Here is a 22,726-nt window from a genome sequence, read left to right as displayed (position 1 = left end):
TCTTGAATACTAGACATCTTTTCATGGTATTTAAACTATATATGGATACAGAGAATAATGGTGAATTAAAACAGATCTAATTGCATTATGGATTGTACAAAAACTAACACAATTTTTGAGCTGATAATTACAGTATAATTATTACTTGTTTCAGGGGTATAGCAGTGAGGTCAACCCATTACTACAAACACAAACAGTTTAATTATTTTCTTGAAAGGAGGTAGTTAACTGTTTTTAAACCTACAGTGCTTTTATTACATTTTAAACAATATCTGTATGTTGGTTGTTTAACACCAACAAAGTTAACATTTACAAATTACCTCATAGAATATGGATTTACATACAAAGATACAAATTTTACATACCGCAACACCGATATTATATAGAACTAGGTTAAAACCACGAACTCTACACACTCCTGCGATATTAAATCTAAAAGCACATTAAACTTTACATAATCAACATATAAATTGACAGAAAACTCTCACATTAATTATACTATTTGTTCATACATTAAACGATTTTCCCAACCTATTTAAGATGACCGCTATTAATAATATTGTAACTTGCAACAACTCCAAAGTAAAAACTTGACAGTGAATCAGAAAAGATATTCTGGAAGCATACTTCCTCATACTCAGAATGTAAGTTCAGAAAAAATTAGTTTATCTATTTAATAAATTGTAATATTTTGTTAGTATAGTTGTGCATTATTTTTAACAACATTGTTGTAAAAAGACCAAACTGCCGTTTTTCATTTAAATTAAATTTTAAAATTTTGGAAAAAATTGTTCTTAGTAAGTGAAGAATGATGAAGACTTTATAAAATATTCCTTTTTCAAAATACACTATACAATTAGTGAAGTGTTTTGATATGAATTCTGCTACCATATAACAAATTATAACAAAGGATTGGGGGTTCCCGGCTGCGGCTTTGCTGTTTGCTGCGGGGTCGGAAGGCATGAACGCGATCTCTTTTGCCTACGATGGGCGGAGTGCAAACGGGAAGTGCTCAACGTTCTTGTTGAGTTGACCCGTGGGTATGGGTATCGGAGCCCTTACTGCAACCTGCGAGCCCTTGGATGTCGGTATCGTGGGATAGTAATATTTGACTTCCCGGCCCGGGTGTGAGAGGCGGCTGACTGGGGGAATACAGACAGGAAAATGACCTGGGGCATGCCCAGAGTCTCTCCTTTGCACCTTGCGACATATTGACTGGAAACACTGCATGTTATGGATATGTCTACTTCCACACTTTCCATGTGAAAGGGTTCACGAAATAACCCGCGTCTTGGAGAGCCTCTGTCTTTGCAGGTAAAGAGGAGGAATAGAGTAGAATTTACGAATATTGAGAAGACCAATCGGCCAAGTTTCGACCGAAAGAAAACGTAGTTACACCAAAAAGTTTATTATCATGAGAAGTGAAGGAAATTTTTGTAAAGTCCATTGGTGATAACCCTAGACATCATGGAAACTGCTGGAGGACCGGTAAAGAATGTAAGGAAGACTGCAGTAGGATTGTTAGTCGAAACTTTCAAAGATATACAGTCGTCACGGCTGCTGAAGGCGAAGTAAATTGAACTGTTAGGCACTAACAGTTTCCCCACGCGGAATTCTGAATCCCTCGAAGGGGGTACTTGTATTCAAGAACTGCTTAACTGCACAGAGGAAGAAATCGTCATAGAACTGAATGAAAAAGGCGTTATAGAATGTTGGCGGTTGAACACCTGACGCAACGGAAAAGTTGTACCCTCCTCGTCCATATGTAGGCATTCAACAATTCGAAGTGCCCAGAAAATATACAGTCTGGCTTTCACAAAATGGATCATTCTGTCCGATCATTCTGACAACATTGTGATGCTTTGGATATCAGAGGTTCGGACACAAAGCAGCACGTTGTATAAGGAAACAGATCTATGTTTGAGTTGAACCACTGCATCCTGATGGCCTGTACAAAGATCCATCTATCTGCGTCAACTGTCACAGGGATTATTCAGCAAGATCGAGAAACTGTGCAATCTATAAAGAGGAGGTAGCAATCCAATAGGTTAAGGTTAAGATGTAAGGTAACAATCCAAAAGGTGAGCTACTTCGAAGCGAAGATAATCGTCAAAAATAAATCGCCTAATTTAATGTCGTATGTACAGCTGCGTCGACTCCTGCAACTTCTTTGAAAGCAAAGGATGTAATTGCAGAGCTAGCAACAGCACTAGCGAGTACGGTTCGTATTGTTAATGACAAACTTGGAAATCGCCCAACAAGAAAGAGCAGCCCAGAATAGAAGAAGGAAACAGCTGCTATTACACAAAAGAGTTCGTTTCCTTTCAGGAATGTCTTCGGCCAATTCCAAAACAAAGTACAGTGAACTCAGAATAGCGAAGGAGCGTAAAGTCAAAGAAGAAAATACAAAAATCCCCATGCAGACTACTGAGATGAGATAGAGATAATAATATTAGAAAAAGAGAATTTAGGAAAAACAAAAATGGAGCCCGAAAAATCACGGAGGCTTTCAAGTGAGCGGGTGAGGATTTTAGCCACCCCACAAGCTTTAGCGGGGAATGCATTGAGTCTCGACTCTGATGGAGTACTGAACGTTGCATCTGAGCCGGTATCGTCCGTTGCCTGTAGAAAAGCTTCTCCTGTAATTACTGCAGAGGATCGGATGATTTCATCTCTAAGGCCTCCGATACCTTGGAATTCGACGACGAGGCCTTTGTTTTTATACAATTCTCTTTAATTTTTTTCTTGGGCCCAAAAGAATTGTCGTTATCACATCTGGAAAATGTTTTTATAGTAAACATAAATATTGAAATAAAAAAATTAAAAAATTCATTTAAAAACTAAACAACAGTAATACAAACACGCAACATACGTGGAAAAAGCCTATGATGTATTTTAAAAGCAAAATAAAACCAAAATTAAATACCATAATTAAATTTAACTTAAAATAATAAAACTACCATCTGGAATACGTCAAATGGTTTAATTAGACAATAAAAAGATGATATGAGTAGGGAAACTGTTAAATCAAAATGCACGGCCTTTACAAATCGTAAGACAATCGATAACGATAACAATTTTCTTTTAAAATTTTAATTCTGAATTTATTATTTCGCTTTTGGGAATTCTAACAGTATGAAATTCTTTTATAAACAGAGTAAGTTTATATTTATTTTAAGAACCGGATAATATTATGATGATTATAAAGATGTTCGTTTTGTAACAAATTTTCAGGCTGAGTAATGTCTCGAATTTTTTAATAAAATATCAACTTTGTTTTAGCAAGATTATTTTTATTTTATTTTTGTTTAATATTGTGGACTATTTTTAAGCAAAATCTTTGGTAAATGAAAGTTAGCATATCCAACTAAGAAACGCTAGGAATTATAAACTTTAATTTCAATATACATAAATGTCATGGGAAGAATTATAACTTTTGGAACTAAGAGTGAATAAAGTTACAACTGCTTATAGTCCAGAATACGTGCCACTTTTTTTCCTTAAAAATACTTTTAGTTATTAACACACTCCGAACAGCTTGGTGTTATTGTATGCCGATTGGTCACTGGGCATATTTTGAAATTTATATTATGTTTCTGCTACTGTGTACCATTAAGCGGTATGTAAGAGACGAGTAACAGTAAATAACGGTATAAATAAATAATTCAATGAAACTAACTTAGAAAAATAAACGAACTAGAATACATTGAATTCATTGTACTACATGTTATATACAGAACAAAGCAGAAACAGTAATGAGTACAACGGAATATCTACTGCAATCAGGTCGAAATTAAGATGATGACAAAGACTGTTTTGTTCTCTGTGCCTTAAGCATGATCACGCAAACCTGAAGAAAACCAAGAAAACATTTTGATGTAATTTTTAAATTTTAAAATAAAGGTTTTTAAAAATTTATGAAAATAACTTCAATAGATTTTTATAATTTTTAATATATAGAATTTATAATTTTAAATTAAAAAACTCCTAAAATGCGCGCACGCTTACACACACACACACACACACACACACACACACACACACACACACACACACACACACACACACACACACACACACACACACACACACACACACACACACACACACACACACACACACACACACACACACACACTTACTCATCTATCTTACTCTTTAATTAATGAGAATTAAAGATTTTATTGATAATTAACAATCGTAATTGCTGAAAGAAGGCAGCAGCTCTTTCAGTATTTGTTAAGGGCGTAGTTCAGGAGAACTCAAACGGTCATATCAACACAATCTTCTGAGTACTGCACAGCTGATAGTAATGAAAATTTACGGCTCTTTTTTTTCCAAGAAAATGCAGCTGTCTGTATTTTCATGTAACAAAGATGGAGGTGACTTCCTGGATAAAATATTCCAAAAGAAAACTAGTCCCCAGTTCGGATCTCAGGGTGGGGACTACAAGGAAGTGGTCACCAGAAAAAATAACATTCTACGAGTCGGAGCGTGGAATGTTAGAAGTCAAAAAAGGTTAGCAGGTTAGAAAATTTAAAGAGGGAAATGGATAGGTTAAACGTAGATGTAATAGGAATTAGCGAAGTTCGGTGAGAAAAGGAAAAGACTTTTGGTCAGGTGATTTTAGAATAATTAGCTCAGCGTCAAATAAAGGGCAGGCAGGAGTAGGTTTCGTAATGAACAAGAAGATTAGAAGATAGAGAGTAGGGTATTTCAAAGAGCTTAGCGATAGAATCATTGTAATAAGGATAAAATCAAATCCTAAGCCGACAACGATTGTTAACGTCTATGTGCCTACAAGTGCCCATGATGATGATGATGAGGTAAAGTGAGTATAAGAAGAAATTGACGAAGTAATTAAACACGTAAAAGGGGATGAACATTTAATAACAGTTGGAAATTGGAATGCAAGCACTGGAAAAGACAAGGAAGGAGATATTATGGGTGAATACGCGCTGGGCGAAAGGAACGAAAGAGGGGACAAACTTATTGAGTTTTCACAAAGCATAATTTAGTAATTGCCAACACACGGTTTAAAAATCATAATAGAAGAATATACACATTGATAAAGTCTGGTGATACTGCAAGATAAATTATATCATGGTTACATGGTTAAACAAAGATTTAGAAATCAACTTCTCTACTGCAAAGCATATCCTGAAGCAGACATTAATAGCTACGATAATTTAATGATAATGAAATGTACATTGGGCTTGAAACCCCTGAAGAAAAGGTGTCACATGAATTGTGGAATTTAGAAAAGCTTGAGAAAGAGGAACTAAAGAAGATTTTTTAAGAGGACATCGCAATAGGTCTAAATAAAAACAATAAGGTAGAAAATACAGAAGAAGAACGGGAGAATGTTAAAAAGGCAATTCTTAAATCTTCGAACTTAGGTGGAACAAAGAGAACCGGTAGAAAACCGTGGCTATCAGAGGATATATTGCAGCTGATGTATGAAAGTAGAAAGTATAAGAATGCTAGTGATGAAGAAGGTAACTATCGGCAGTTAAGAAATACTATAAATAGGAAGTGCAAACTAGCGAAAGAAAAGTGGATTAAAGGAAAGTGTTCAGAAGTGGAAAGAGAAATGATCATTGGTAAAATAGACGGAGAATACAGGAAAGTTAAGGAGAATCTTGTAGTACATAAAATAAAATCTATTAATGTATTATATAAAGATGGTACCCGATTTATAATATAAAGAAAAGGTCGATAGGTGGGTGGAATATATGAAACTGATGTTATAGAGGAAGAAGAGGAAGTCAAAGAGGATGACAAGGGAGATACAACAATGATATCTGAATTTAATAGAGCATTAAAACATTTTAATTTAAACATTTAAATTAAATTTAAACATTTAATTAATTTAAACATTTTAGAAAGGCTCGTGTGGTAGTCGGCACACCTGTAGAATTACTGCCCAGTGCTGGTGAGGAAGTAATAGATTACACAAACTGGTGTGTAATATTTACGAAGAAGGGGAATTTCCGTCAGACTTCAAAAAGAGTCATAATACCAAAGAAAGCAGGAGAAGATAAATGTGAAAAATACAGAAGAGTTAGTTTAATTGCTCACACATTACAAATCTAATCATTAAAACTAGAATTGTGTACAGAAGAATTGAGAGGAGAGTGGAAGAAGTGTTTGGAGGAGATCAATTTGGTTTCAAGAGAACTATAGGGACAAGGAAAGCAATTTTAACGCTCTAATTAATACTAGAAGGAGGATTAAAGAAAAACAAACCGACATACATAGCATTTATAGACTTAGAACAGGCATTTGACAACGTAGACTGGAATAAAATGTTCAGCATATTAAAATATCTAGGGTCCAAGTATAGAGATAGAAGAACAATTGGTAATATTTGCAGGAATCAAACTGCAACAGTAATAATCGAAGAACATAAGAAAGAAGCCGTAATAAAAAAAAAAGAGTCTGCCGAGGATATTCCCTATCCCCGTTACTTTTTAATCTTTACATAAAACTAGCAGTTAATGATGTTAAAGAACAATTTACAACCGGAGTAACAGAGCAAGGTGAAGACATAAAGATGCTACTATTTGCTGATGATATAATAATTCTAGCTGAGAGTAAAAAACGATTTAGAAGAAACAATGGATGGCATAGATGAAGTCCTACGCAAGAACTACCGCACGAAAATAAACAAGAACAAAACGAAAGTAATGAAATGTAGTAGAAATAATGTAGATGACCACTGAATAAAAAAATAGGAAGATAAAAGATTGTGGAGGTAGAAGAATTCTGTTATTTGGGAAATAGAATTATTAAAGATTGACGAAGCAGGAGGGATGTAAAATACCGAATAGCACAGGCGGAACGAGATTTCAATCAGAAATATATTTTTGTTTCATGAAAAATTAATTTTAACTTCAGGAAAACATTTTTGAAAGTATATGTTTGGAGCATAGATTTATATGGAAGTGAAACTTGGACGATCGGAGTATCTGAGAAGAAAAGATTTGAAGCTTTTGAAATGTGGTTCCGTAGGAGAATGTTAAAACTCAGATGGGTACATAAAGTGACAAATAAAGAGGTGTTGCGGCAAAATGATGAAAAACGAAACATTTGCAAAAATATAGTTAAAAGAAGAGACGGACTTACAGGCCACATATTAAGGCATCCTGGAATAGTCGCATTGATATTGGAGGGACAGATAGAAGGGAAAAAATGTGCAGGAAGGCAGCGTTTGGATATGTAAAACAAATTTTTAGGGATGTAGGATGTAGGGGGTATACCGAAATGAAAGAACTGGCACTAGATAGGGAATCTTGGAGAGCTGCATCAAACCAGTCAAATGACTGAAGAGAAAAAAAATTATAATTGGGTAATAGAAGATATAACTTCGTGAAGTCTAAGAAAAATTTATATAAATCAGGAGGGAAAACATAAATATTATGTTCAGAACATATAATTACCACTATCCAACAAATTTGTAGTGTAAAAATAAGCCAAATTCTTTCCATTTTAGACTGAAAATGTGGAAAAACCGAATTAGGATTCCTCCATAGGGAAACAATTGAATACGTTTAAAAGGATTCTCTAGAGGAACGTGTGGAAAAATAGGTTTGGTAGGATCCCGGCGGGAATTTAGGGTTGGTTGTAGGGGAGTATCCGGCTTTATATTTTTCATACATACATACACAGACGCACGCGTGCGTACAGACTTACTCACTCATTCAAAGTGAATGTACTTTTATAATAATAAATGTCTGGGCATATTATAAATACATTTATGTAATAGGGGTCATTTGTACACATGCAGAATCTATAAAAATATGTTTGGATAAAGTGTTTCTTTCTATTTTACGTAAGCATGGATATTCAATATTTCTAGATTGAACACATAATTTATTTATTCTGTTGTATGTATATGATGCAATATTATAAATATTAAGTTAGATTTCAATTGTTCCGACTTTAAATCATGAAACAAGAAATTTGTAATAAATTTCCAAAAAAATTAATGAAAGAGGAAGCATTTTTAGAGCGATTTACGATAAGATTTTGTAAAGGAAAGAAAGTAAATAGTTTTAACTTACAAGGTAAAAAATCCCTCATTAGTTAAACTGAAGTAACAATAAATTTAACTAATTTTTTTCAAGTATTACATACCAGCAATTCCCGATTTTAATATTATATATTAATTATTCACTGTATAGAAAAATATATTTCATTGAGTGAGTAATTAAACCATTCCAGTTGAAAGAAATATAATACGATAAGAGCTTGCTACAATAATTCAAGGGTTTCACACACTGCATGCAAATTAAGAGTGACCCGTATCCGTCCATGAATCATCAATCAAAATGGACGAGTGTACTTAATTTTTGAAGTTTTAATCAAAATCTCATCATTTTTAAATATAAATCGTTTCACTTGTTTATTATACTCGTGTCATGATGATGAAGTGGCTTGATGAAACATTCCTTTAAATTTTATACATTAAAATTGCTAAACGACTGACTGAAATTACTGAAACGTTTTAGTTAAAACAAATAAATCACAATGGATCAGTTAGATTTCTGTTGTAAAGTAGTTGTGTTAAATAACAAGAAAAAAAACTACTTATATCCTGATCTACAATTATTATGCAGCATAACAAACAGTAATGCGGGTGCGTAGTTTCTGAAATTACTTTTCATAAAATAAATCTCTGTACTGAAAACATTCTGTTGGATATTATTTCTCGATTACAGCAACGTACTACTGTAAAACTTAGATATTTGCCAAATCATACCATTTGTTTAAATAAAAATAAGCCACATGAGATAAAATATTGCTATCCTGTATAATATTATTACGTGTTCACGATTCCGCAAGTTTATTGAGAGATAACACACGAAAGAATTTCTTACTATAAAATATTTAAAATAAGTAAGAATAATAATAGGTGTATAATATATAAAATAGCACTTCAAGTAAAAAAAAAAATAGATTTAATTTTAATTAAATTATAAATACCAAAATACTGCCCAATTTACTAAAACCTTTATTACGAATAATAGAAAATAATATTGGATTAACAATAACATAACAAGAGAAAAATCTCAAATTCATACGATTAACTTTCTGCAAATATTATTTACTTTTACTGTTTACAAAAGAACTATCCTACAATTTATGAATAAATAGAATACTGTAACTTTCACTCCTGTTCACAAAAAACTCGCCGAACACCTTCTTCTTTTCAACCGTTGTCCAAAATGGAATACCCGTGACGCACTATATACTCGTCGTTTTCAAACACTTACTGTTATCGCTTTTATCGCACTCTGCACAGAACTCGACCTTGCAAAACTACTAATTATCTCTCCGCTGGCCCCCGGCAGTATTTATACCTTCTAGTCTGCAGAACCAGTACCCAATCCGTCCTTTTGATTGTTCATGCGTAATAATTTTTACTGTTCGCGCCTTCTACGCTTTTCTGTAAGCCCTTTAGAAAGAATTCCTTTGTCATTCCTTATAGATTCTTCTTTCTTTTCTCTCACTTTATTTTTTTTGCAAGCTTCAATACCCGTTATACTGCCTCCTCCTTAAAGCAGTTCGTCCCAAACAGCCTTCTATTAAGTCGCCAGGCAATCCACATGAACGACGATCTTCTTCATTCTTGGATTGCGCTAAATTTTGTAGACTACGTGATTGATTCTGCTCAATACGGTGTAAGGTCCTTCCAAATTGGTCTGAAGTTGCAAACATTTTCCGATTATCTTACATGGACGGTAGAGCAGGACTCGATCTCGTGCTTGAAACCCACATGAATTTGCCTGTAGTATGTATCTTGCTTTCATGCGGTCACTGGTCATCTTCAAGTGTTGTTTGGCATAATGATGTATTTCTGTTAGGTGATAACCAATTCTGCTGCGTACTGCATTGAAGGTTGCTTTTTCCCAGGCGGTGAACTGAAGAGCAAATCACATGGTAGCCTCAGCTCTCTTCCGAAGATTACCTTGGCGGGTGTAATGCCGGCGGTTTTATGCACAGCTGCACTGCTAGCCATTATAAAGACAGGTGGTTTCTGTCACAATCGCAATAGTAGTGTAAAAATGCCGGTTCTGGGACAAGCGTCATCAATGACGTCATCAAAAAAATCAATGACGTCATCACCCCGCCCCCCGCCCCCTCTGACGTCATCAAAAAAAAAAAAAAAAAAAAAAAAAATTGACCTTTGACCGAAAAAAAAAAAAAAAAAAAAAAATTGACCTTTGACCCGAAAAAAAAAAAAAAAAATTCAAAAAAAAAAAAAAAAAAAAAAAAAAAATTCAAAAAAAAAAAAAAAAAAAAAAAAAAAAAAAATTCAAAAAAAAAAAAAAAAAAATTTCAAAAAAAAATTCAAAAAAAATCAATGACATCAAAAAAAAAAAAAAAAAAAAAAAAAAAAAAAAAAATTTCAAAAAAAAAAAAAAAAAAAAAAAAAAAAATCAATGACGTCATCAAAAAAAAAAAAAAAAAAAAAAAAAAAATGTGCTTACTTCGGCATAAAAAAATGTACACGTGCTTGCTGACTTTGCATTAACCTTGTTTACTAGTTTGAAAGTCAACCGATAATGCATTTGCGTCAATTGGTGATAGCATTGTTATTTTCAAAGTTATCTCAATGATAATGATAGCCGATACATATAAATACCCGCCAAAAATTTAACGGATTCATACTACGTTTTGCTGTTACTGTTACGTTTTGCTGCTACTATTATATTATCATCTTTATCATCTTTATTTAAAGAGGTAAGTGAAATAATATTTAAATGTAAAATTATTCGCTTAAATATAATTCTATTTCATATTTATTTAATAAGTATTATTTTCCAGCCAATATTTAAATGTAAAATAATTCTGTTCCAGTTTATGTATTTAAAATCAATTCTTGTACATCTAGTTCACAAAATTAAAATAAATAGTAATGCAACTGTTTTCTTTGCAGATTAATTAAAATTAAATAATTCAAAACATATTGGTGCTAAGATTGGAAAACTGGCGTTTTGTATTGGATTATATCAATATTTTCGTCACCTTTATAAAACAGTAAGTTTTTTCTTAGAAGTAATATATTATTACATATTTTTTTATTATTTTTCTTATAAGTTATATATTTTTCGTTATTTTTGTTAGAGTACAATGAAAATATTTCTTTGTAGATGTCCGAAGAAATGTTTCCAGTAAATGATGCGCAATTAGAACAGGTTGTTTATGATGTTTTACAAGAAGATGATGAATTAGAGGGAACTCCTAATCAGCGGCTGCAGTTATTAATACCGCGAAGGTTGGTGTATGGGGAAGTCGACGACCAACAACATCATCCTTTATTAGATGACGGCAACGATAACCTCATAGCAGAGGCTGCTGCTGATGTTGAAAATAATGAAAGTGAAGAAAGCACAGTAGTAACAACATCATTCATCCTCGAAAACCGTGTTAGATTTACAAAGGCAAATATTATTTTTTTATTTGATAAAAACAAATATATTTTTAGTTTTACAGATAAACTAATAGGTCTTTCTTTCAATTTCAGTTTCATAATGAACAAGAGGCTTATTTTGGACTTAGGCGTTGTCTAAATGCAAAAGAAGAAGGAGAATATAAAATGAAAATAAATATTGAAAATATACCGATGAAAGAGGTAATCAACTGTGGAGTAATGATTTGTTCAACAAAAAATTCTTTATTAATAAAAGGTGGAGGATTTATGCACAAAATAAAAAATGGTTCTGTTCTACATAAAATGTTAAATAAAGGTTTTGCAAAATCGCAAAGGAAACCTGATAAAAATAGTTTTCCTATTAGACTTAGTGAAACAATTGCTTTAAACGATCGAGAAGCAATAACATGCCAATTTTGTAAAATAAATGTAATTAAATTTATTACTATTCCATGTGCACATCCAATATGTTTTAGATGTAAGTTATTATATTTTAAAAAAGTACCTGTCGAATGTAATTTATGTAATACTTTAATTATAGCATTGAATAAATGTTTCTAAGCTTAATTTAAATTGATTTATTATATTTTCCTTTTTGCAGTCGAATGAATCAGCGATTATAGAAGAAGGAGAATATATTATTTATCCATTTTCCAATAATATATCTAATATATTATTATGTATTGTGAAACATGAAGAAAATGAATTTGACGAAACCCAGGAGGGGGATATTGAAATAAATTCTTTATCAGAAGATGAGATAAAAGAAAAATATATTTGTCAAATTTGCTTTAGTAATTTAATAAAAGTAACTTTTGTTTTGTGTGGTCATTCCGTCTGCAAATTATGTAATGATCGTCTCGAAAGTAAACCTATAGTCGATGAAAAAAAATGTCCTTTCTGTAGAAGCCCAATACAATTAGTAATTGAAACAAAAGGTGGAAAAATAGTTTAAATAAAAAATTGAAATGACTGAAGCTATTACATGCTAGTTTTGTTTTTAGTATTAAATAATTGTTTTTAATTCTTATGTTAGTTTAAGTAACACTTTAATTTTAGTATTTAATAAATGTCTTTAACGTTATAGTATATTATATTTCCTTTTTGCAACCAAATGAATCAGTTGTTGTAGAAGAAGTAATCAACAGTCATAGAAGAAGAATATAATTATTCATTCGTGAAAAAGGTATGTTAATAATTTATTGAAAGGAATTTTTTAATTTTTTGTTCGTAATATTTTCTGTTTCTAATATTTTTTTGTTTCTGTTTAAGATTGATGTCGCAGTTGCAAAAAGAGATTCTTAAGAGCTACTGTGAGAGGCTGAACATATTTAAAAAAGAACTAGAAGAAATTGAATTTGATATAAGACTATATGCTGTCAAAAGTGGAATCAGAAAAATAAATCTAGGAGATGTTTGTCCCGTTTGCGGCGCTCAGCAAAAGGATAAACACACTCCCATTCAGAATTATTAAAGAATGTGGATTAAATCGCTTCGATAATGATGGAATCGTTTCATGTAAGGAATGTAATTGGACTATAACCTCTGAAACTAATTTATTTCATTGCGGAATTGCACATAAAACATATGATGAAACTTGTAGTGTTGCTGAAGAATTATTCAATTGTTGTTTATTTTTTAAAGATAGCATAGTTTGTATTGACCTGATGATGAGTACTTTTAGTAATTGGCCAAGGCTTTTTCCAAAGGTTGAATTATTGTTGGAAGCAGGATTTTATTTCACCGGCGTGATGGATTCTGTGGCATGTATCGAATGTGGTCTTGAAATTTTTGAGTGGTTGGATAATGATAACCCGTTTAAGGAGCATCAAAAAGTTTCATATAATTGCAAAATGGTGAAAAATAAAATGAAAGGTGTGTTGTATTTTAGTAAACATTTTTATAAGTTTATCAGTAATATATAAGTATTTGTATAATTATTTTCTATTTGTTTGTTCTAGGTTAATTGCTGACGGAGTGTTGTGGAGAAATAATGGGTTCGTCTTCATCTGAAGAATATTTATCAATGATGGGAGAGAGTTCTTCCGACGAGACAGCTTGCGAATCTGAATCTGATATCACAAGCGATTCATGGATAATAGGATTTGTACCGGGAGGTCGAATAAAATCGATAAATCATTTAATAAATATTTTGAAGAAAACTTTCCCTTTATCAAGATTAGAAGTAATAAAGAAAGGAAAATATTTCGGTAATAAAACAGAAGTAGTAAAAATGAAAATACCGACAGTTATTGAATATGAATTTTTGCGAAACAAATTAATTGAGTGGGAATTTTATCTCGTTTATTATTTGTAAAATAATATGTTATCAAAACCAATGAATAAATAGATTTATAAATTGAAAAGAATTTTATTATTTTATCCTTATTTTTCACCTTAAATATATAAGTTAAAAACATCCAATTTAAATTTAGTTTATAATAAAATGATGAGTGTTAAAGAAGGGATAGCAAGAGAGCTTCACAAGCAAGCTCGCAGAAATTTTTTGACAAGGTCTGTTGAACTTAAGGGTATAGACGATTTGTACCAAGCAGACTTAGTAGAGATGATACAATACTCAAGATTTAATAGGGGATATAAATATATTCTCACAATTATAAATTGTTTTTCAAAATTTGCTTTTGCTTTTCCATTGAAGAGTAAAAACGCAGATGAAGTTGTAATGGTCCTTAAACCCATATTTCATAAACATAAAATGAAGCATTTTCAAACCGATGATGGAAAAGAATGGTTTAATTCAAAATTGAGATCGTTATTACTAAAATTCAATATAAATCATTATTCAACTTTTTCCGATAAAAAGGCATCAATAGTGGAGCGGTTCAATAGAACTCTCAAGACTAATATGTGGCGTAAATTTACCGAACAGGGTGATTACCGATGGGTAAGTATATTGGATGAAATAATTGAAAAATATAACAATAGGGTGCATAGAACTACTGGTTTTAAACCTAAAGATGTTTCTTATAAAAACGAACGCGAAGTGTTGTTAAATATATTAAAGGTTGCAAAAAAACGTCATCAGCATACGACCACGATTAAATTTAATGTTGGTGATCAGGTAAGGATAAGTAAGTATAAAAAGATATTTGCGAAAGGATATCTTCCGAATTGGACTAATGAAGTTTTTACAATTTTCAAGATAAAACAAACACAACCTATAACGTACATTCTTAAAGATGGGAAAGGGGAAGTGTTAAAAGGAAGTTTCTATACGGAAGAACTTAGTAAAACCAAGTACGGCAACGTTTATTTGGTTGAAAAAGTATTAAAAAAACGCGGTGATAAATTATTAGTTCGCTGGTTGGGATTTGATAAGAAGGAGGACTCGTGGATAGATAAAAAGGATTTAATAAAATAAATTACACTTATGTAATTTATTCAGTAGCAGAGATGGATGCTGAAGAACAAGATCGGAAGCTAACAGTAATTAATTTTGACCGTTTAATAGGTGAGGTATCTGATTTAAATTCTATAAAAAGACATAGTCCTCTTCTTCCAGATAATATCAGATGCTTGGTTGTAGGTCCTTCAAATTCTGGTAAGACGAATGAAGTTTTCAATCTTTTATTTGACCCTAGCGGGTTAAGGTTCAGTAACATATATGTTTTTTCTAAATCATTGTACCAGCCTAAATACTTATTTTTAAAAAGTTTGTTGACTGATGTTGAAGGGATAGGTTACTATCCTTATAGTGATAACGATGTTATTGTGGCACCGGAAGAAACGGAACCGAATTCTATAATGATATTCGATGATGTAATATGCGAAAAACAAAATAACATAACAAAATATTTTACTATGGGACGGCATAATAACATTGATGTGTTTTATATGAGTCAAACATATAGTAAAATTCCTAAACAATTGGTCCGAGACAATGCGAATTTTCTCATGGTGTTTCGACAGGATGAAAGAAACCTGAGACATATATATCATGATCATGTTACACCGGATATATCATTTGAAAAGTTTAAAGAAATATGTAATGAGGCTTGGAACCGGATAAAAAATGGATTTTTAGTAATTGATAAGGAGAGAGATTTTGATAAAGGACGGTACAGATTTAATTTTGACATCTTTATCGGAAAGCCTGAAAAAAGCATACAAAAACGCGAAAGAGAGCTTGAAAAGAGCCTGAAAAAGCCTAAAAAAGCCTAAAAAAGCCTACAGGCTAACGTGCGCGCTTATGAAAAAGCCTAAAAAAGCCTACAGGCTAACGTGCGCGCTTATGAAAAAGCCTAAAAAAGCCTACAGGCTAACGTGCGCGCTTATGAAAAAGCCTAAAAAAGCCTACAGGCTAACGTGCGCGCTTATGAAAAAGCCTAAAAAAGCCTACAGGCTAACGTGCGCGCTTATGAAAAAGCCTAAAAAAGCCTACAGGCTAACGTGCGCGCTTATGAAAAAGCCTAAAAAAGCCTACAGGCTAACGTGCGCGCTTATGAAAAAGCCTAAAAAAGCCTACAGGCTAACGTGCGCGCTTATGAAAAAGCCTAAAAAAGCCTACAGGCTAACGTGCGCGCTTATGAAAAAGCCTAAAAAAGCCTACAGGCTAACGTGCGCGCTTATGAAAAAGCCTAAAAAAGCCTACAGGCTAACGTGCGCGCTTATGAAAAAGCCTAAAAAAGCCTACAGGCTAACGTGCGCGCTTATGAATCAACTTTAAATACTTCAACATACTTAAAGAAAGATAGTGAGTGCATGCAGTCAGATTAAACATAAATGTCTACTATGGAGGATCGTGAGCGTGTCACCGCGGAGATCGCGGAGATCCGCAGGAGTATTAAAAGAAAACATGGCGAATTGGTAAGAGGAAGATTCGAGTCCGATTTAAGACTTCAACAAGATTTCAAACCGCTTACTGAACCTCTGATTAAGATAGCAGAACAGTTCGGTTCTGAAGAGAGAGAAATGGGAAAACGGATAAAAAAAGAAATAGATTCAAAAGAACGTTCACTACCGAAAATCTCAGCTGAAGAGTTGCGTGAAAAAGAGGAGCGAGATTACCGAGATTTTGAAAAGAGGTTTGATATGGGTTCTATATTCGATCAATTAACTGAAGAAGATAGGATGAAACATAGTAAACGTTCTTTAGCAAATGATGAACCAGAACCTGAAATAAAAAGGTCGACTGCAAAATTACATAATAAGATGGATACTTCTAGTCCATTTCCTTTTCAGCTAGCTCAACCATCTGATAGGGTAGATGATGAAATGACCGGTATGAGACGTCGACAAAAGGCTAAAAGATTTCTTTCTTATCGGCTCACCATCGAGCTGAAAAAGCCGAAGAAACCGAACAGTCACCTAGGATCGAACAAGAAGAGACTTATGAATCTCAACCCAGCATAGTACAAATGTTGAATACACCCGCAGGGAAAATGCAAATGAGCATGTCTCTCAAGACAAGCATGCGAGAAGGGTTAGCGCAGGAATTTATGCTTGACGCCATCAGAGATGTAGAAAACAACATGGATAACGTTTACGGTGTTCATTTTGAAGGAAACGAACTGAAGATTGGAGATTCATTAATCGATTTCGATAAGGAAAGTAACATCCTGATAAGAGAAGTGAAGTATCCTGCAAGCCGAGGTTTGTTCGAATTACTTTTCTGGAAAAAACCGAAGTTATTCACTGAAGAAGATTTGGAAGAATATAGGAAAATTTTAATCGCAACAAATGCGCACAGAAGAAATAATTCCGCTCTGGAACGGGTAAAGACTAATTCGGGATTTAAGTATGTGGAAGTAATAAGCAAGCTTTTTCCACCGTTCACCTCGAGTAAACGTTCTTTAGCAAATGATGAACCAGAACCTGAAATAAAAAGGTCGACTGCAAAATTACATAATAAGATGGATACTTCTAGTCCATTTCCTTTTCAGCTAGCTCAACCATCTGATAGGGTAGATGATGAAATGACCGGTATGAGACGTCGACAAAAGGCTAAAAGATTTCTTTCTTATCGGCTCACCATCGAGCTGAAAAAGCCGAAGAAACCGAACAGTCACCTAGGATCGAACAAGAAGAGACTTATGAATCTCAACCCAGCATAGTACAAATGTTGAATACACCCGAAGGGAAAATGCAAATGAGCATGTCTCTCAAGACAAGCATGCGAGAAGGGTTAGCGCAGGAATTTATGCTTGACGCCATCAGAGATGTAGAAAACAACATGGATAACGTTTACGGTGTTCATTTTGAAGGAAACGAACTGAAGATTGGAGATTCATTAATCGATTTCGATAAGGAAAGTAACATCCTGATAAGAGAAGTGAAGTATCCTGCAAGCCGAGGTTTGTTCGAATTACTTTTCTGGAAAAAACCGAAGTTATTCACTGAAGAAGATTTGGAAGAATATAGGAAAATTTTAATCGCAACAAATGCGCACAGAAGAAATAATTCCGCTCTGGAACGGGTAAAGACTAATTCGGGATTTAAGTATGTGGAAGTAATAAGCAAGCTTTTTCCACCGTTCACCTCGAAAAAACGAGGTGAAGGTTTAGTACCATCTGCAATGACTTTGAATGAAAACCATAAAGTCGATTACGTTTATTTTGATGATCCTAACGAAATCTGTGAGAGGCTAAAACTATTGATCGCGTCAAAAAAGGCAGGTAATACCGCACATGATAATGAAATTGTATCGATAGTCGAGGAATTAAAAGAACGAGGACTAATAAAAGGAGAAGGCGCACTGTAAGCAAGTCATTTGAGATCATGCCAGTCAACAGGTTAGGACAGACAGAATTTGGTTCAAGAATCCCGTTTGGGATTACTGAAGAGGGTGATATCGACGCCCGCGAAAAAAAGATTTGCAATCTAGCATCAGCGGAATATTATGATGATGCTGTTAACATGGACGATTGCATATATTTAATCGAGCAATATGCCTCTGATCACGATTTTTTAGCGTGTGAAGAACAAACACATTTTAAAGTGGTAGATTTCAAAGGAGCTCGTGCCAAAAACGCCGCTCATCCAGATGATGAAAACGATTTGGTGACCATGAGATATGTACGGTTCCTTATTCAACAGAAATTCGATGAGATCATCGCTAAAATAGAAAATATGATAGGAAAAGAAATAGAAAATCCTTTAAGAAGTAAAAATACTAATGACCCCATTGTTCGTCAGCGATTAGAGGAAAGTATTTCTCGATTGAAAAGCGAGGTTCAGAAAGATGCGGTAACTCAAACTGAAAAAGAATCTGATTTAAATACGGATGCATTGACCGAAGACTTTTAGTTGGGGATAAAATGAAGAGCACGAACAAGTGTAACGTTAGTTGTAAAACAGGAAACGGATTGATAAGTTCGATCGAAAGTCTTCCGGGTAAAACTTTCGGTATTGCACGTAACGTAGTAGGAACAGTTCTCAATCGGGCTGTAGATCTTCTTCCTTTCGAGGCTCACATACCCGGTTACCAATATTGCGGACCCGGAACAAAACTAAAACAAAGATTGGAAAGAGGCGATCTTGGTATAAATCCACTCGATAAAGCTTGTAAGGCGCATGATATAGCGTATAGTATCTACAACGATTCTCGGCGAAGAGCACAAGCTGATAAAGAGTTAGCGGAAAGAGCTTGGCAAAGGGTATCCGCGCCCGATTCCAGCATTGCAGAGAAGGCTGCTGCGTGGGCTGTAACAAACGCTATGAAAATAAAGAGTAAATTCGGCGGAAGATTGAAGAAAGCTTCAGTCAGAGGTGTGCGAAAAAAAACTATAAGAAAAAAGGGGAAAGGTGCTTATCTTGAACCGTACCGATCTAAAACCGGATGCGGCGTAAAAAAACGCCGGTCTGCAGGTCGCAGTCGTCGTCGTCGTCAAGGCAGAAAAAAGCATTAAATTTACTACGCAAACTCCCCATTCATCCTTTATCAGATGTGGAGTTAATACGGTTTGCGCGAAAAATTAATTTACCCCACTTCAGAGGTGTTTTCATGCGCGATACTTTACCAGCTAGAATAAATAAATTCGAATCGGGAATAGTGAACTTGGACAGTGTCCTCAATCCGGGTACGCATTGGGTTTGTTATAAAAAACGTAACGCGAACGTGTTTTATTTTGACAGTTACGGTAATTTACAGCCACCTAAAGAGCTAGTCCAATATCTTAAATCCAACAAAGAGAAAGTCAACATCCAGTATAATTTAGACCGCAGACAGGATTTTAATTCAGTTGTTTGCGGGCATCTATGTTTAAAGTTTCTGATATGTTCTGCCTAAACGGAAAATCTTCTATACTGTCTGCAGATTTTTTCCCTCCGATAGAACTCGGCGATGCCGCGTGGGAAATCGGCCTGATTGATTTTATGTCATATAATAACATTCAAAATGTAGAAAAAGAAAAAAATAATATGTTTTATTACGGTTACCATGGCAGTAAATCGATAAAGCTTCCGCCGGGGATGTATGAGATTGATGATTTGAAAGTTAAATTGAAACATGGGATGGGCAACTGCGATGAATCGAACGCGACTGACAATGATAAAGGTAAACAACGAAATCGCAATAAAAATGATGCAAAATGTTTGATTAAAATCTTAATCGAACCTACGACGATGCACTCGCGTTTATTTTGTACTGAAATAGTAGATTTTACAAAACCACATTCTATCCGTACTCTTTTGGGATTTGATGAAATGGTCCTACCAGCAAACTTCTGGCATACATCTCAGAAACCTGTTAGTATTTCATCTGTAAATGCAATACGTATAAGTTGTAACATCGCCCGCGGTTCATTTGTAGGCGGAGAAGAAGGTCATATCATTCACGAATTCTATCCCAGAGTTGGACGGGGATATAAGATAATTGAAGTACCGCACAGTGTCATTTATCTTCCGGTCAACACCAAGTCTATACGGAATATAACTGTGCACGTTTATAATCAAAATTCAGAACTGATAAGTTTCGGTGGTGAAGAAGTGACGGTGAGACTGCATTTAAGACGAAGAAACGATGGTGCTGATTTTCGTTGATAAAGCAGAATATAAATTCCCTCCCATAGTCCCGTTAACGACTAGTCAACCTGCGAAGCTTAAACGGTTAACACGAGAAAACGTACGATTTTTGGAATCTTTAGGTTTTAAAGTATTACAACAATGAGCGGACAGATAATAGACGTTGATACTGCGAACGCGGTATTTGATGAAAGCATTACGGGTAAAGAATTTCATACTCACTATCCTTATGCATCAACTACATTTAATAATAGTGATGAAATAAGAATTCCTGTCCAGCAACAGGATGTATATACGCTTCCGTGCGAAAGTTATTTACTCATCAACGGAACGTATAGTGATGCTAATGGAGTTTCAGATTCAACACTAAAACTATGCAACAATTTTGGCGCGTTTCTTTTCGATGAAATTCGTTATGAAATTGCAGGACAGGAGGTGGATAGGGTGAGAAATGTGGGGATAACTTCAACGATGAAAAATGCTCTATCACTGAGAAACTTCGAAAAAGATTCAATTTTTATGCATGGTTGGTCATCGGACGGTGTTGAAGATATCCAACCGGTCAACGGTGTATATATCGATGGTGAATCGGCAAAGTTTAAGGTATTACTTCCGCTGAAGATGCTCTTGGGCTTTTTTGAAGATTATAATAAGATACTGCTAAACGTTAAACAGGAACTCATTCTGCTTCGGGCTTCCACTAATAATAATGCTGTTGTCGTTCCAGCTGGAAAAACATTTACCTTCACAATAACGAAAATTAGTTGGAAAATACCATATGTTAACGTATCGGATGAAAAACGGTTATCACTTCTTAGACTGGTAGATAAGGATGAACCGATTTTGATGATGTTCCGAAAGTGGAACTTGTACGAATACCCAACTCTACCTATCAGTAAAGATGTAATTTGGACAGTTAAAACAACAACGCAGGTGGAAAAACCTCATTATGTTATCATTGGATTTCAAACATCGAGAAAAGGAGACGCAACAAAAAGAGCTTCGAATTTTGATACCATTTCACTTAATAACATACGCTTGTATCTGAATTCAGTATATTATCCTTATGAACACATTCAAGGAGATAACATTATATTATACGAAATGTTTAAGAGTTTCTATAGATCTTATTATAACAGGAATTCAGCGGCTGCGTTAATTACCCCATCCAAGTACTATGCTATGCCATTAATCTTTATAGATTGTTCAAAACAAAACGATACTTTGAAAACTGGCGCGGTCGATATTAAAATCGAGATACAAACTTCTACCAACATTCCCGACAACACAACAGCCTATTGTTTGATGATAAGTGATTGCATAATGCAATATTCTCCTTTAACAGGCACAGTCAAAAACGTTTCCTAACCAGTTTAGTCTGTTAGTCGGTAAAGTCAACATGTCTGTCTTTATATCAGACTTTACTTTTTTTCGTTTACCCAACGCTGATGTCTACATTAAAGAATTAGTTTTAATTTCTTTGGATGGGCTCCGATTCGAGCAATATCTATTCAAGCCACCTTTTGACTACTATGATATTTCATCTCAAACTACAAGAGTTGCAATACAAAACTTTCAGAAACAAATCGGATTCAATTGGAATTCGGGTTTTATTGAACACTTGAGGTTATCAACCATTTTTGAAAATTTAGCACCAATGTGTACTATATATGTAAAGTGCAAAGAAAAGAAAAAAGTGTTAGAACAAATACTAAACAATAAACGGAATATAATAAAAGACCTTGACGGTTACGATTGTCCTCCGATCGATTTATTCGGTTCTTCAATAAATAAAGTATGCCCTTTTGGTGAAAAACATAATTGCGCTATGAAAAAGGCTATATGGTTACACATGTGGTGGAGTGAACAAAGTAAATTTTATTATATGTTGGAAACGGTGGGAAATGCTATAGAAAAAGCAAAAGAGTGTTATTTAAACAGTCCCGGACGTAACGTTCTACGTCACCTTCCTAAGCAGGTTATTATCGACCTTTACGGAAGGTATGTTCCGCCTAAAATTTATGAGGATCTACCCAACTACATGCAACAAGATCCAGACATCAAGATTCATCAACTGTTTCCTGAAGATGAAAAAGACTGGAGTGAAGAATAATAAATTTTAATTTGAAATAAAAATGTATTTAAAATTTAACATCAAATAAAATATGTATTTGTATTTTGATTATTAAAGAACAATAAATAACTTAAAAAAGAAATAGTTGTTTTTATTTTAGGTTTAATTATCCCTTCTCCTCTAAACAATAAGATTTTGGAATGTATTTAAATGAAATGTTCCATTTGTTA

At 33.9% G+C, this 22,726-nt stretch overlaps 4 protein-coding genes across 4 annotated transcripts in view; 3 read left to right on the top strand and 1 right to left on the bottom strand.

The window, feature by feature from the left end:
- LOC142318305 (ly6/PLAUR domain-containing protein 6-like) overlaps nucleotides 1-22,726 on the bottom strand; it is a 305,742-nt gene that overhangs the window by 134,041 nt on the left and 148,975 nt on the right. The window lies entirely within an intron of this gene.
- On the top strand, nucleotides 10,996-12,745 carry LOC142317824 (uncharacterized). Its single transcript, XM_075354374.1, has 4 exons — nucleotides 10,996-11,046; nucleotides 11,160-11,450; nucleotides 11,534-11,641; nucleotides 12,713-12,745. The coding sequence occupies exons 2-4, from the start codon at nucleotides 11,160-11,162 to the stop codon at nucleotides 12,743-12,745; spliced, it is 432 nt and encodes a 143-aa protein (XP_075210489.1). The 5' UTR covers nucleotides 10,996-11,046.
- LOC142318304 (uncharacterized) lies at nucleotides 12,716-13,791 on the top strand. The gene is made up of 2 exons (XM_075354876.1): nucleotides 12,716-13,315; nucleotides 13,402-13,791. The coding sequence occupies exons 1-2, from the start codon at nucleotides 12,853-12,855 to the stop codon at nucleotides 13,404-13,406; spliced, it is 468 nt and encodes a 155-aa protein (XP_075210991.1). The 5' UTR covers nucleotides 12,716-12,852; the 3' UTR covers nucleotides 13,407-13,791.
- Nucleotides 20,564-21,790, top strand: LOC142317823 (uncharacterized). The gene has a single exon (XM_075354373.1). It carries the CDS (start codon nucleotides 20,564-20,566, stop codon nucleotides 21,788-21,790), a length of 1,227 nt encoding a protein of 408 aa, XP_075210488.1.

Source organism: Lycorma delicatula, chromosome 1 (assembly GCF_047948215.1).
Source record: "Lycorma delicatula isolate Av1 chromosome 1, ASM4794821v1, whole genome shotgun sequence".
Classification (NCBI taxonomy): Eukaryota; Metazoa; Arthropoda; class Insecta; order Hemiptera; family Fulgoridae; genus Lycorma; species Lycorma delicatula.
This window is presented reverse-complemented; position numbering and strand designations above follow the sequence as displayed.